The sequence below is a fragment of the Genypterus blacodes genome, unplaced genomic scaffold (assembly GCF_046128005.1).
Source record: "Genypterus blacodes isolate CSIRO-AG114 ecotype Tasmania unplaced genomic scaffold, CSIRO-AGI_Gbla_v1 ptg000120l_1, whole genome shotgun sequence".
Lineage (NCBI taxonomy): Eukaryota > Metazoa > Chordata > Actinopteri > Ophidiiformes > Ophidiidae > Genypterus > Genypterus blacodes.
The window spans coordinates 1791147-1805000 of NW_027466923.1; the positions used below are offsets into that span (position 1 = coordinate 1791147).

Below are 13854 nucleotides of genomic sequence, written 5' to 3' on the forward strand. Positions count from 1 at the left end.
ATATTTTCATAGTTATGACCTAGTATCTCATATATAAAATCTTTTTGATAATTATGACAAACCCAGTATTTTGTGTCACATGGGAAACCACCGTTCCACATGATGGAATTGTGGATTTAAAACCCAAAAGATAATAAATGCATAAAAACATGATTGATTTGGTGGTTTAAATTTCTATTGAAGCAGATGCAAACTAGATTTCCCCATGACTCAATGTCTCAATACATAGGCATTTACATACAGTCTAATTGATAAACCTAACACACGTTCACAGTTATATTAAATTATTTTAAATGGTAAAAACGAATAAAAAACATTTATCTGCAGCAAACTCGTTGAACTTGAAGTCAAAACAGAAAGCCTCGGGTCATCATAGCAGAGCGTTGAGACTACACGCCAACGTCGCCTGTCAAGTGATTTTTTCGACAGTACGTAAAGGCACCACTGGCTAACGCTCCATTCAAAGAGGATGCTAGTGTTAGCATAGCTGTGATCGCTTTGCGTCAGCGCGCTAGTAAACTTTGCAGCCAGGGGAGCTAGTAGCTAGCACAAGTATTTTGTTGAATGTGTTATTAATTCGGTCGTCCCGTTGTCCCAACTCTTTTTAAAGTTAGTAGATCGTAACCTTAATGATCTTCCCTCTCATCCTCCTGCTAACTGTTATTGATTAGCTAGTTAGCATTTAGTTCGTTGAACAATGGTGGGCTAGTAAAGTGGAAAGGGATTCACGTTTGTGGCCTTTTACCCCCAGTTAGTTGTGAGTTTAAGAGTTGTGTGACAGGTTGTATGGTCTCTGCGTTTGATTGGACACATTTAACATGGACCTTAATTTTTACTCTGACCTGTCTGGACAAAACGTCGATTCAGAGTTTTTGGACACTCAAGCTTACGGCGCATATACAGAAGAGAATAAGGTAACAATTGATGAGTAGAAGAGGCAACTTTGACGGGCGTGGTCGTAATATTTGTGCATGAATTAACATTTTCCGATTGGTTTTCAGTTTCCTGAAGGCAGCGACAGTTACCTCACCATCAGTGGAGCTGGTCACCCCTTTCTGTCCGCAGAGGTGAGCTACCAACACATTTACGACTGTATTCCTTGTCATTTACTAATATAACATTTGTATGATTGAGACAGAAGTTTGTTATTTTGATATTTTTGGTGCAGAAGAAGCTTAGGTGTTTTTCATGATGATTTGAGACTTCACTTCTCGAATCTTGAATCATTTCGGGTGTTGGTGACATCTGCTGGTGTAGTTGGTGTATTGCAATCAAATGAAGCACTTACTGTATACAGACGTTGATGCTGATTTAAGTGCCTCATAAAAAATGGCTGCATCATATATATTCAGTAAATCCATCTACTAACCCACGGCTTTCCTGTTTCCTTTTCCCTCATTCAGCAAACATTCCATACCCCCAGCCTCGGAGATGAAGTTTTTGAGATCCCTCCCATCGCTCTGGATCCTGACTCGGCCCTTGGTGTCAGCGATGTAGTGTCCCACTTTGGTGAGCTGTCTGATGGCTCAGATGGCACCGTGGGACCTTCAGGCTCTCGTAGTCTCGTCAGCAACCTGGTAGTCGCGGCCAATGACCCCTCCTTTGCCTCTACTTTTGTGAACCCTGGGTCCCAAGGCCTGGAGCAGCTGAACCTAGGGCCAATGGGCCAGGCAGGAGGGGGCGCTCTGCTGAGTTCCTCCGCACTGGTGAGTCAGTCTAGTTGTTAGTAATGCTATATTATTGCTTACATTGCTTCTTGCACGGCTACCTAAGATGATAATGCATCTTCCTGTTTGTTTTCACTGTAAAACGTATTAGACTTCCACTTATTCTGCTCTCTTCTTCTTCTTCTTCTCCTTCTGCAGGAGCTGGGGAATTCCAGTGGTTCACATTTTAGCAGTTCCTCTCCCATGACCATCGATGTGCAACTTGGTGACATAGGTCATGGCCTTTTGGGAAGCAGTCATCTGACCACTATCAACCAATCAGAGCTGGCACTTGGTCTTGGGAGCGAGAACCTCGTTCCCCGGTCAGAGACACCCGAGCAGCCGCTGTCGGCGACACCGTCCCCTGCCGGCTCTCTGCAGGACGAGGACATGGATGACTTCAAGGTGAGGATATCCCTGTGGAAGTCTTCCTCTGTGTTCGATGTGTTTTGGTTTCCGCTCTAACGCAGGCCTTCCCTCTTTTGTCACGCTTCCTCCCTCCCGCACACGTCTGCTCAGAGAAGTGTGCTGGTCGACTGCCCTCTGTCTCTTTCCTCCTCCTCTGTCCTCTCCCATATATCCTCCCACCCGGCTCCTGCGTCTACATACTCCCCAGCTGCAGCCAGGAGGGGCGGGGGGAAGCCGGCTACTTTGGCCACAGCCATGGCGCTTGCGGCGGTGAAGAAAGGAAGGAAAAAGAAAGACCCCAACGAGCCCCAGAAGCCGGTGTCGGCCTACGCTCTGTTCTTCAGAGACACCCAGGCGGCCATCAAGGGACAAAACCCCAACGCTTCTTTTGGAGAAGTGTCAAAGATCGTGGCCTCCATGTGGGACAGCCTGGCTGAGGAACAGAAACAGGTACAGGCTGCTGATACTCAGACTGATGCATTGGTCAGTCTAACCACGGTAGCCAGTTTAACATGGTGTTCCTTTCTTCATCTAGGTGTATAAGAGAAAAACTGGAGCAGCCAAAAAAGAGTATTTGAAAGCACTGGCAGCTTATAAAGCCAATCAGCTCTCCCAGGTAAAGACTTATTGTGGAGGATGAAGTTGTTCTTGTGTTTGTACGTAGTTGTTTTCTTTTTCTCTTCTAAACTAATTCTGTGTTTACATTCCAGCCTGCTTCTGATGAGATGGACACTGCTCCTTCACCTCCTCGTCCTCCCCCTCCTCCTCCTCCTCCAGTGGTCAACCTGGCCCCGGCTGCTCTTCACCAGGTCATCCGCTCATCTAACAGCAGCCCGGAGGAGAACACCATCACCAACATCTGCGCCTCAAACATCATCTTGGACGTCCCAGAGATGACCACGCGTTCCCGCACCGGCGCAAACAAAAGCCCCGCTCCAGCCGCCGTCCCCTCGGCCCAGACTATCACCAAGATCATAATCCCCAAGCACATGCTGCAGATGGGGGGCCAGGTGGTGACCGTGCTGCCCGGCGGCGTTCGCGCTCTGCAGCCGGCGCTCCTGGTGTCCGGGGCCTCGCGCCAGCCGCCTCCGCTGCTGCAGATGCAGAACGCGCCGCCTCCGCCGCGGCTCCAGCAGATGGCGCCGGCGCCGCCGCCCTTGCAGGCCAAGCCGCGGGAGGGAGGCGCCACGCAAGGCCTCCCTGTGTCCGTCTCGGCCACAGCGCCGCCGCCGCTGCAGATCAAGATTGTCCCCGCCCCCTTCCAGGCCAAAGAGCCCGTGCCAGTACTTGTGGCGACCACGGCGGCTGCCAACTCGGTCACTGTGTCGGCCGCTGTGACTGCGGCCTCTCACTCTGCACCCATTGTGGCCCTGCAGGTGTTAAACCCCGCCCACATACAGAGCAACGCAGAGGAGGACGACATCACAGAAGTCATTCCTTCAGAAGAGGTAAACAAGTTTAATCACAACAAACATACACACACATGTGCACAGAAACCAATGAATACTGATTACGCCCCTTTAAATCCATTCTCTTTGGTCAGGATGAGATGCAGGTGAGCGAGTCGAGTGACACACCCACCGGGAGGAGGAGTGTGTGTGTGAGGGCCGGCTGTAACAATCCAGCTGTAGAGAGCCAAGACTGGGATAAAGAGTACTGCAGCAACGAGTGTGTGGCCGACCACTGCAGGTACACTGTGTGTGTGTGTGTGTGTGTGTGTGTGTGTGTGTGTGTGTGTGTGTGTGTGTGTGTGTGTGTGTGTGTGTGTGTGTGTGTGTGTGTGTGTGTGTGTGTGTGTGTGTGTGTGTGTGTGTGACAATATAAGAGAGAGAAAATCTTCCTTTTTTCTTTTTCAGTGAGATATTCAAGGCCTGGTGCTCCATCAGGAATCAGAGCATGGCTACGGTGAAGTAAAGAGCAGCCGCAAGCAGTCAGAGAGACATCAAAGCCGTCCTGTCAGTAGCAGGAGACGCAGCCTGGTCTGTAGTGTTAACGTGTACAGATCTTCTCTCACCACCAGGTTCTGACTCGGTGTGATCGTCAGTTCTCATTTCAGCCCCACATCTACTGAACCAAGCGCTTGGCATGGCTGTTCTGGAAAAAGGTGTTACTAAACAGCATTGGATCTGTTGTCTACATCCTCTGCTGGTTTTTTATTCGGCGTCCAGACGATTCCAACTACGGACTTGAAAAGTCTGCAACGTGGATAATCAAAGTGTTACGTTAGGATGTGTGTGTGTGTGTACAGCTTTCAGTGAGGCAGCTAGAGAGTTTATGAGCACAATGCAGTGTCGTAAACACTCGAGTCTACAGAATTCTCATTCATCTTTAAAAACTTAAGCTGGGTCAGCACGTTACGATTCTGTCGAAGCTCTTTGCTGTTAGAGAGAACAAAGGTACTGGTGTTCACTGTTTACCTCAGTGTTTAAAGTGTATAAAAAGGGTTTAAGCTCCATGTTAGAGATCTTTTGGTGCCTCTTGTATTAAATGAGATACTCTACAAACCAATGTATTTGCTTTGATCAACTGAGAGAATGCCTTAGTGTGAGGAATCACATAGTGTAACTGGAAATTCCTGTTTTTTTTTTTTATTGAAGATCGGCTTCATTTTGTTCACATTCATGTACAAAATATAGGATTTCATTTGACTTCTTAATAAACAAGCCATAAATGCTCCTACATCTTGTTCTCGTGCAGATTATTTGTAGATTGTTTACCTCCTGATCTGGAAGAGGAGTACAGTATGTTTATCCATTTATTTGTCAGAGTTCCAAGAAGTACCTGAGCTACTAAAGAGGGCCGATTGGCTACAGACACAGGAATCTGATGCTGGGACATGAACGGCATGTAAATTATCATCATAAAACAGGCTGAGCTGCTTTGGGCGTCCAACTGCGACTCAGGCAAACCAAGAATATGTCGAAGGGATAAAACATCCCATCTGGCCTGTAGCTGGAGGGATTTGGCAACAGGAGAGGAACATCTGAGCTACCTTGCTCTGCCTGTTGCCTCCATGTCCTGGACCTGGACCAACTGAAGATGGATGGATGGATGGATCAGTGATTGTTCTGCTGGATTAAACTGAATGTTATTTGTCGGAGTGAGTGCTCCCTCGCGATTATTCAGGGAGCTTTGACGATTGAGGCTCTGCTCAGTGGATTCACGCGATACAGGCCCAAGCCCAGACACACCGGCTGAGTCAGCTTAGCTTGGAACTCGTGTAGTTGGATGACTGTGGGACCGACCGAGCTGAAAATGATCTTGCCTTCCTCAATATCAACTGCTACTGCTATTCGGTGGCTCTGCAAAGTCTCTGAGATAACTGTTTTCATTTTGTTATGGTAGGCAAACAGCTGGCCCTTGTCGTTGTGCATCAGGCTCCAGGACTCTGGGTTGTTTCCGAAGGTGCTGCCCTCCTTACCCTTCCGTTTGATGCTTTGGTAGGTTACAGCAATTTCCCAGTACCCTTCAGCATCCACCTCCCAGTAGTGGGTCCCAGCGGTGAAGCACTGGGTGGAGAGGATCTGAGGGGCTACATCAAAGCGGCTGAACTGGTCCGGAACGTGCAGCTTGGACTTCAGTCGCTCCACTGAGACAAGGTCTGAAGAGACACTGAGGAAGGGACTGGCAGAATCCCGGTCGAGGGTCAGAGGTCCTGAGAGACGGATCATTGCTGGGTGAGATTACATACTCATTACTTTGTCTCTGTCCCTTACGTTTGAGTTCCTTATGGTTAACAATGTGTTCCACTGGTACATTCGGGCACAAACGGGTCATCTGTTGCCTGCAGTAGTTTTTACTCACCTGCTACCTTAAAGTAAATGCCCTTCATCAGGATGCTCTGCTTGTTCAGCACATCGTTAAGCGTCTGGTTTTCCACGGAGTAAGTGAAAGCTGAGAGAACAAGAAGAATACAATTAATTTTTCTTAAATATTTCCTTTGAGTATTTCAACAATATGCAGTATTAAATCAGGTTAGGGTTTGTTCACATGTACAACCTTTTCATCCACTGGTAGCATCTTTCTGACATGTTCTCATGTAAACACAGACTTAACAACCAAGAACTCAAATCAAATCAAGTAGAGAATAATCTAGAATAAAATATTGTATTATTAATTATCTGCTGTGACCTCAGAGGGAACCAGCAGACTTGGTAATGTTTCCGTTTTCTCACCATAATACAGCACAATGATCCACAAACTGATCAGCACCACGGTAACGCTGTTCAGCCATGTGTCAGCAGGGTTCTGCCTCTGTCAAGACAACATACGTATAAGATAGGTGAAAGCCAAAAGAATATAAATTCTGTGACTAACATTCTAGAGTGTAGTTTTAAATTTCAGATTGAAGATTCCTGTGGTATTCACCTAAGAAAATGTCCCTACAATACAATTTATTATGACTCCTATGGGGTATCAATAATTTTGTCCAGGGCATTTCTATGCATTTCCATTTCATCTTGTAGTTTGTCTGGAAATTTTGTGAAATTTGTGTAATCAATAATATACATTCAAACACCTATTAGTAGTACAGTATTATACAATTCATGTAGAATAACCAGAACTCACATCATGCTGGATTTCTTCCTGCAGCTTTTCTACACTGCTTCTGCATTTCTTGATTTTCTCCTGTATCAAGTTGAAGTGCTGCTCCATGTCTTCCTACACACACACACACACAGAGACACACACAATAAAACATGCCTTCATTATTGTCTCACAGGAGCTAGAGGGGGGCGATGGAGTCAGGCTTGTGTGAGACCAGTCAAACCTGTTTCTCCAGAGCATTATCACAACAGTCATGTGCGTTGCTGTGTTCCCATTAACCTTCTGTTCAAACCCACAAGAAACTGTTGCAATGTCCCTTCAAGTAACATGATACAGCCTTTAAATGTTCTCAATGCAAGTTCATAGATTTAGATATAGATAGATAGATAGATAGATATTGATTGTTCATATTTTCACCATAATCAATAAGCCGCAATGAAACAAAAAGACTCACAGTGAGCTGTCTCCTCAGGACGCTGCAGGCTTCAGTAGCTTTGTTCAGATTTTTGCTCTCCAGTGCACAGATGTTACAGATGTAGCGCCTGGACGTGTTGCAGTAGTACTTAAGTACCGCGTCCTCATGCTCAGGGCATTTCCTCTCCTGGAGGTCACCTAGAGGCTTGACCAGGGGGTGACCCGAGAACACCGGCAGCTCCTGGTGATCCTTCATGTGGTCCTCACACATTGATACCTCACACTTTAGACATGTTTTCACAGCCAGTGCGGTTCTCTCTGGGCACCAGTCGCAGTGAACGCTTCGTGTCTGTTTGGCCTGCAGGACAAGACGAGTTAGACATTTGTCCATTTGTGAGCAGCTTTTGTGAAATTTGTGTAATCAATAATAGATAACACCTATTAGTGGGACAGTATTACAGCGTTGGGGGACAAGGGTCACAAGGACTTAAACTCACTCTTGAGTCTTTTGTCAAACCTGTCAAACCTTAGCAACATTAAAAATGATACAGTGTTAAGTTTTATAATCACATCTACACTCAGTTTCAAAAGAAGATAAAGTTTATATGGAAATGAAAACGCATCCACAACCACAAGTAGTAAATATAAATGATTAACTTTGCATTTATGACTTCTTGACTTGGATCTCGTTCCTTACCATTTACTAATTCATGTGCAAGTAGAGAGACACTACTAAGTTTTGGAAGATGTTTCTACCTTCATGGTCTTCTCTGTTTTGTAATCCTCTGCAATGCTGGTTAGTGAGAAGGTCTTGAAGACCCCTACCACTGGCCCAAATTGAGCCCTGCAGTCCGGGCAGCGGAAGGGAATGTCTGAGGAGTGATCCATCACACCCTCCATACACAACATACACATGCTGTGTCCACAGGGCAGCTGCCGGGGGTCTCTGAAGATGTCCTGACACACAGGGCATGTCAGCATGTCCTCAAGGCTGTTTTTCTCCTGACTTGCCATCTTTGAACAACAATAAAGAAAGTGGAGAGTAAAGGATTAACTACAGGCAGCAACTTAAATGTCTGTGTACCTTTGGTTTCGCTCTTCTTCCTCATGTCAAAAGTGAAACTCTGTTCATATTTGCACTTCCTGTTGGGGCGTGGCCTCGGGGGAGGGGCCAAGAGTCACTTGTGTGGTGAGGTTTAACCCTCTAGTGTCTGAAGTGTTGAGTGAAATCTTACATTTGATTGATTCTGGCTCCTGGCTGAGATCCCCGACAATTTTCCATTTAAATAGCAAAGAGCTTATTTCCCTTTTAGTGATCAAGAGTGAGTACATATTCCTGGATAGATTATTGATTTGTGCATGAGCTCAATCAGAATTCTACTTACTTACTGAAGTCATTGAATGTCTCTATGAGGTGGAAGTTCAACATGGGACTGTGCTGGTGTGTGAGGTTTCAGGCTTCTTGCTCTGATACCAAACCTTTCTGTATGAGAGCACTGCTATGATGCCAGCATGTTTCTCTTCTGCTTCTAGTCTCTTTCTGCAAACCAACAATGTGTAGCAAAGATTCCTGCAGTGAAAACAAGCTCAGTATCTGTCTGCCAAAATGGCTTCTTTTATTTTTTACAAGAGAGAATGGATGGAAAGACATTTAGCACCGTGTCATCTGGAATCAGTATCTCAAAAAGCTGAAACGGAAACATTGAAATATCAGAGTTGATTAATATAAAGTAGATTTTTCAAACGGTATTCCAAAAACTTTACACAATGTAATGATGTAAAAAAAAAAAATAGGAACTGACATTTTCTTTGTAAGTTGGAGCATTTTGGAGATATGATGCGTTCATGGACCCCTGTTGATTCCCCTATGCTTCATGTTCTGCACAGACAGAAGCTCTTTACCACAATAAGAGTTAAGCTCATTTTATGGAAACCCAAATGGACCAAACCCGATTCAGACTTCAAGATCAAGTTACATTTATTATTCCTTATGATGCCCCTTTAAAAAAACACATTAATAAAGCGTTCAGGGTAAAACACCACTAGAAAACACTGAACAAGGCACCAGTGAACACATTTGTAACATAAGAGGAGCTTCTTCTTCTTCCATGGGTCCATTCTTCCGTCTGCAGCTCTGTTACAGTCCCGCTTAGTGAACAGGAGAATATCACCAACAATGCTTCAACTTCCAAGTAAACAAAAACCAATATAAACAAGGTCGGTGACCTAGTTTACACACCATTCTCAAGCAAATGATAACATTTAGTGAACTTTAACACAGGAAACATTCACTGAGCAGTATTTTAACATTCAAACACAATGTTAAACATCCAATTCAGGAGTAGAATAAAAAAGGGAGAGGAACGTGTTTATAATAATTAAGTATATGTAGTCTTAGATTTTATTTTAGCACACAAATAATGAATATAAAAACAGTTTTGGTTAAAGATGTGAAGAATAAGAAATAAACCTTCAAAAGCAAACATCAGTGACATGTAGGAAAAGCTGTCAGAGGGTTTTCTGTATGTTCTACTACAGAGAAGCATCGACACCATACAGTCACCATCTGACCTACTCATGTAATGTCATACCTTCACCCTCTACCAGCGTGCCGATGGTATATTTGTCCTGCCACACCGTTATTCTGGCAACAAGTGGGACTTCCATTAGAAACTGCGCATGATTACAAGAAATTGGACTAATTCAGAAATCAGGAAGTGTTAGAATCACCTCGTCATTAACCGCTGGAAGGGGAAATAGGTAAAAAAGGTGTCATGGATGGAGCGATTCCTGCTTTCAACTGGTATCCATGCGTGGAAGAGCTGAAGAAGGAACTGATGGTAGAAAAGCTTGCAGACTGTCCCCAACACAAAAGTCAGTCCACATTAACAGGACGCAAAAATATGGCCACTAAATAAAAATCAGTAGTTTGTGTTAAGTTTAAAGTCAACGCTCACGCTGCAAAAATGCAAAACCTTTCTGGAATGATTTGGAATCTCTCATCAATCGGAGTTCTTGTTTCAGTTTGTGTCATGGCTGGTTTCACTTCACATTGACTTCAAATGTGTTCAAAAGGTAACAGTGGTTTCAGTCTGAGGTAGAAAATGTTACAAACCCAGCAGCCGCTGAGGGCCGTCGGGCTAGAAGCCAGCAATAGTTCTGAAGGACGGGACGAAGGTTCCACACTGGCTGAGATTATGCTTCTCAAGATTCCTCGAGATCCTGAACGTCTTTCCGCACAAGCTGCAATTGAAAGGCTTGTCTCCTGAGTGGAACCTCAGGTGAGCCTTCAGGTTTTCTCTGAGTCGGAAGCTTTTGCCGCACTGTGTGCAGCGGTGCGGTCTCTCCCCGGTGTGAAACCTCTGGTGTCGCCGCAGACTCTTCCTCAGGGCGAAAGTCTTGGGACACTGGGAGCACGAGTACGGCTTCTCTCCGGTGTGGAAGCGCTCGTGCCGCCGTAGAGTCTTCCTCCGTTCAAACTTCTTGGCACAGATGGTGCAGGCGTAGCCGTCGCGCGAGTGACTGACAATGTTCTGGAGACGCCACACTCCGTTTTCGCACTGAGTGAAACAGCACAGGCGATGGCCGGTGTGAAGACCTTGGTGGGGGCGGAGGTCTTTGGGCAGCGGTAAGCCGGTTGTCCGTTGAGCACCGTTAGTTTTAGCGACATCCGTGCCAGGACCCAACCTTGGCACTGCCAGCAGGTTCACCAGGTGGACGACACAGGGTCTCATCAGTTTCTTGTCTGGGGACGTCAGTTTCAGTTTGAGGTGCAGATTGTTCTTTGTCTCTGTTGCAGTGTGGATCCGTTCCCAAATCCCAACCTGCGCCGGAGACACGGCTCCATCGGGAGTAGACGGACTGTAGGCGGTGCTGGCGCTGGAATGCTGAGGCTCCACGTGAACCAGCTCCTCGGAACTTTCAGATCTTGGCACAGGTGAGTCTGCCTTCAGGATCAGCGGGCAAACAAACTTAATGTTGTTCCCTGAAGCTGCATCAATTGTATCCGGTTGAATCACACGAAGCTTCCGTTTAGTCGGTGAACTGTGTGGAGATCCTGAACGGAGATCTGCAGAGATAGAAAGTCAAACTAGTGTCACTTGGCATTACAATTTTGTACACATCATCAACATCATCTAACATTAACATGATCTAGTTTATACGAACCAGTTTAACGACATCTATTAGTAAGGCAAAGTTTACAGAAGCCAGATATGAGATAAAGATGAGTACAGATCCTTTCCTCAGATAGCCAACCTGTTATACTTAAAGAAACACAAGGCTGCACCTTTATGTTTCCCCTAACATCTATTACCACCTAAAATGAAAGAAAACCTTCACACTGATTAGAGATCCAGCCTTGAAACACTGTGTGATGTCATCATCCTCCCAATCCACTCTGCTTCTCCTTACCAAGCAAAACTGTTTCTGTTTTGGAATCGCTCACAGCTGGAGACTTGGCCTCAGGGGTGTTTCCCTCCATTTTGTCAACAATGTCTCCCACATCCTGATTAAAACAAGAACCAACACAACAAGTGACAGATGAGTATTTAACACCACAAAAGAACCTGGAAAGATTGACCTACAACAGTGTAAAGCACATAAACTGTATGTCACATATTTACTCTTTATTTACAATGATTTTGCTGGAGAAACTTCAGTGACATCATAATCATTGCAATGATTTTTGTCTGTTTTGTAAGCACAGTGGCTCTTCACTTCCTCACAGCTCATGGCCGTGTTGTGTTGCCAGATTTTGTGTCGAGCAGAAGGGCCGCAAGTCTGACATTGTTCAAAATTCAAGTGTAGACTAGACTAGCAGCAGCATTCCTACAGACATCTTAATGATTCAGTCCTAAGAGATCACAAGGAACATCTAATCGCCCAAAGCTCCTGGACTGATCTGTCAACAGACCAGTGACTGAAAACCTGACCACCAAACAGTTCCTCTTTACTTTTTTCTTTTCTTTTACATCCCAGGCGGGCCAGGACGGGGTTGTATGGATGCCTCTCTTTATTTTATTTTTGTTTTTCTTGTTTCTCTCTTCTCTCCTTCTCTTTACCACAGCCTACGATGCGATTTGTAAGAGCCTACATTGCTGTTTGACATCATCCTGTAAAAACTGTATTTACCCTATGAGATCATTGCATTAACATCACTGATGCCATCCTGAACTCTGCGCCCACACTACTGTGCCGTGTTCTCACAACCTACAGCAGCCGTGTCTTCCGGCTGTTTCAATTTCAATCTACAACAACCTCATATTGCCTCTTTTACCTCAGGGTCTACGTACAAAGTTTTAACAACAACAATGGTAATAATAATACAACCTTCCTTCTTTCTCTCTATCTCTCCTCTCTCCCCTCTTGCTGTATAAAAAGCAATCTCCAAAATATCCTATAACTGTATGTGCAATGTCGTGTAAAACGTTTCCTCCAATAAAAACAAAAAACAATGATTTTGCTGGAGAAACTTAAGTGACATCATAATCGTTGCAATGATTTTGTCTTGTTTTGTAAGACACAGTGGCTCCTCAGTTTCTCACAACTCATGGCCGTGTTGTGTTGCCAGATTTTGTGTTGAGGCAGAAGGGCCGCAAGTCTGACATTGTTCAAAATAGAGGTTGTTCAAAATTCAAAATAGTTCAAAATTCAAGTGTAGACTAGACTAGCAGAAGCAAGGAACATCTAATGGCCCAAAGCTCCTGGGCTGATCTGCCAACAGTACCAGGTTGATACAGTTGTAACAAACCAGTTAGAATCAAAGTGTAAACACAGCTTGATACCTCAGGAACGACACAACATCTGTGATATGGAGATGGTTTAGGTTTAAGCCTGTGTGTGTGTGTGTGTGTGTGTGTGTGCAGATCTGACAACGTCCGTCAGAGCAAGCAAAGCTTTTCCTTAACCTTCTCAATTTCATACTAACCTTTTCCTTCAGAGGCGACCCACAGGGATCCACATCATCATTATCTTCAGCCAGGAGAACACCAGTGGATGTGGGAGAGCCTTCCTCTCCTGTCTCCTCCTCCTCCTCCTCCTTGAAGTTCTCCACATTATCATTACCAAGTGAGAGGGAACAGGAGTCTATAGAGCAGAGGGGAGTGGGGTGAAAACAAAAGCACACACACATTCCTTTACACACTTGATTTATCGGTTCGCATTAACAGGCGCAGGGCGATTTAAACCCTGTTTAACTTGTAAAACTAAACATGCACTACACACTCAAGATACGCTCATTTCCATTTCCTAATTAGTCAGGCTTTACGAGAAACAAATAGCAAACAAAACTAAGTCAAGAAGAAGAAGTAAGGCAGAGGATGGCGACAATGAAGTTAGTTTTCGGCTTGAAACATGGGAGGATTAGCTACTTCTCTCTCTCCAACATGTGAAAACAATGAATTTATACACAAAGTTTGAGACTCGTGATCATATTATGCACAAAACAATCCATTTTGTTTTATATTGGCCCGCTTAAATTGATATGATAACATATGTCTTTCCGATGCACAGCAAAAGCCGCCCGTGTACAAGCAGTTTACTACCTGGTAACAGAGTTCATTGTGTGTAAAGAAGGTTGTCATAAATCTATATTCGGATTCCTTCCTGGACTGATAATTGTGTCTATCTGTCCTCGCCGTTTAAACAGGAAATAACAGCAAACACGAACCACAGATGGCGGACGGTGCGGACATGTTGTCCCGGTCCACTTGCACCCCAATGCTGCGCAGAGAGGACACACGCTCCGGGCTCTTCTGTGCTTCCACATCCTGTAGCT

The 13854-nt window shown here is 45.0% G+C and overlaps 3 protein-coding genes across 5 annotated transcripts in view; 1 reads left to right on the top strand and 2 right to left on the bottom strand.

Annotated features, from left to right (window-relative positions):
* The first annotated feature begins 442 nt into the window (after positions 1-442).
* tox4a (TOX high mobility group box family member 4 a) lies at positions 443-4203 on the top strand. Its single transcript, XM_076162333.1, has 9 exons — positions 443-914; positions 1002-1067; positions 1404-1706; positions 1866-2111; positions 2226-2564; positions 2650-2730; positions 2825-3562; positions 3658-3803; positions 3971-4203. Exons 1-9 carry the CDS (start codon positions 819-821, stop codon positions 4026-4028), a joined length of 2073 nt encoding a protein of 690 aa, XP_076018448.1. The 5' UTR covers positions 443-818; the 3' UTR covers positions 4029-4203.
* Positions 4204-5214: 1011 nt separating this feature from the next.
* On the bottom strand, positions 5215-8232 carry LOC143010137 (nuclear factor 7, brain-like). 2 transcript variants are annotated; one of them, XM_076162335.1, is made up of 7 exons: positions 8161-8232; positions 7833-8090; positions 7117-7434; positions 6684-6776; positions 6290-6368; positions 5919-6008; positions 5215-5769 (listed from the first exon to the last, which is right to left on the bottom strand). In XM_076162335.1, exons 2-7 carry the CDS (start codon positions 8088-8090, stop codon positions 5237-5239), a joined length of 1371 nt encoding a protein of 456 aa, XP_076018450.1. In that variant the 5' UTR covers positions 8161-8232; the 3' UTR covers positions 5215-5236. The 2 variants fall into 2 exon arrangements, with proteins under 2 accessions (XP_076018450.1, XP_076018449.1); XM_076162334.1 differs by lacking the exon at positions 8161-8232 and having other exon boundaries at positions 7833-8152.
* Positions 8233-8675: 443 nt separating this feature from the next.
* The window catches only part of LOC143010193 (uncharacterized), a 5478-nt gene continuing 299 nt past the window's right edge, over positions 8676-13854 (bottom strand). For both annotated transcript variants that reach the window (XM_076162405.1, XM_076162404.1), the window contains 4 exons: positions 13747-13854; positions 13006-13163; positions 11490-11583; positions 8676-11145 (listed from right to left, as the gene is read on the bottom strand). The exon at positions 13747-13854 is cut by the window's right edge. In XM_076162405.1, the coding sequence (XP_076018520.1) occupies positions 10217-11145; positions 11490-11583; positions 13006-13163; positions 13747-13854 (1289 nt within the window). In that variant the 3' untranslated portion in view covers positions 8676-10216. The remainder of the gene's footprint in view (positions 11146-11489; positions 11584-13005; positions 13164-13746) is intronic.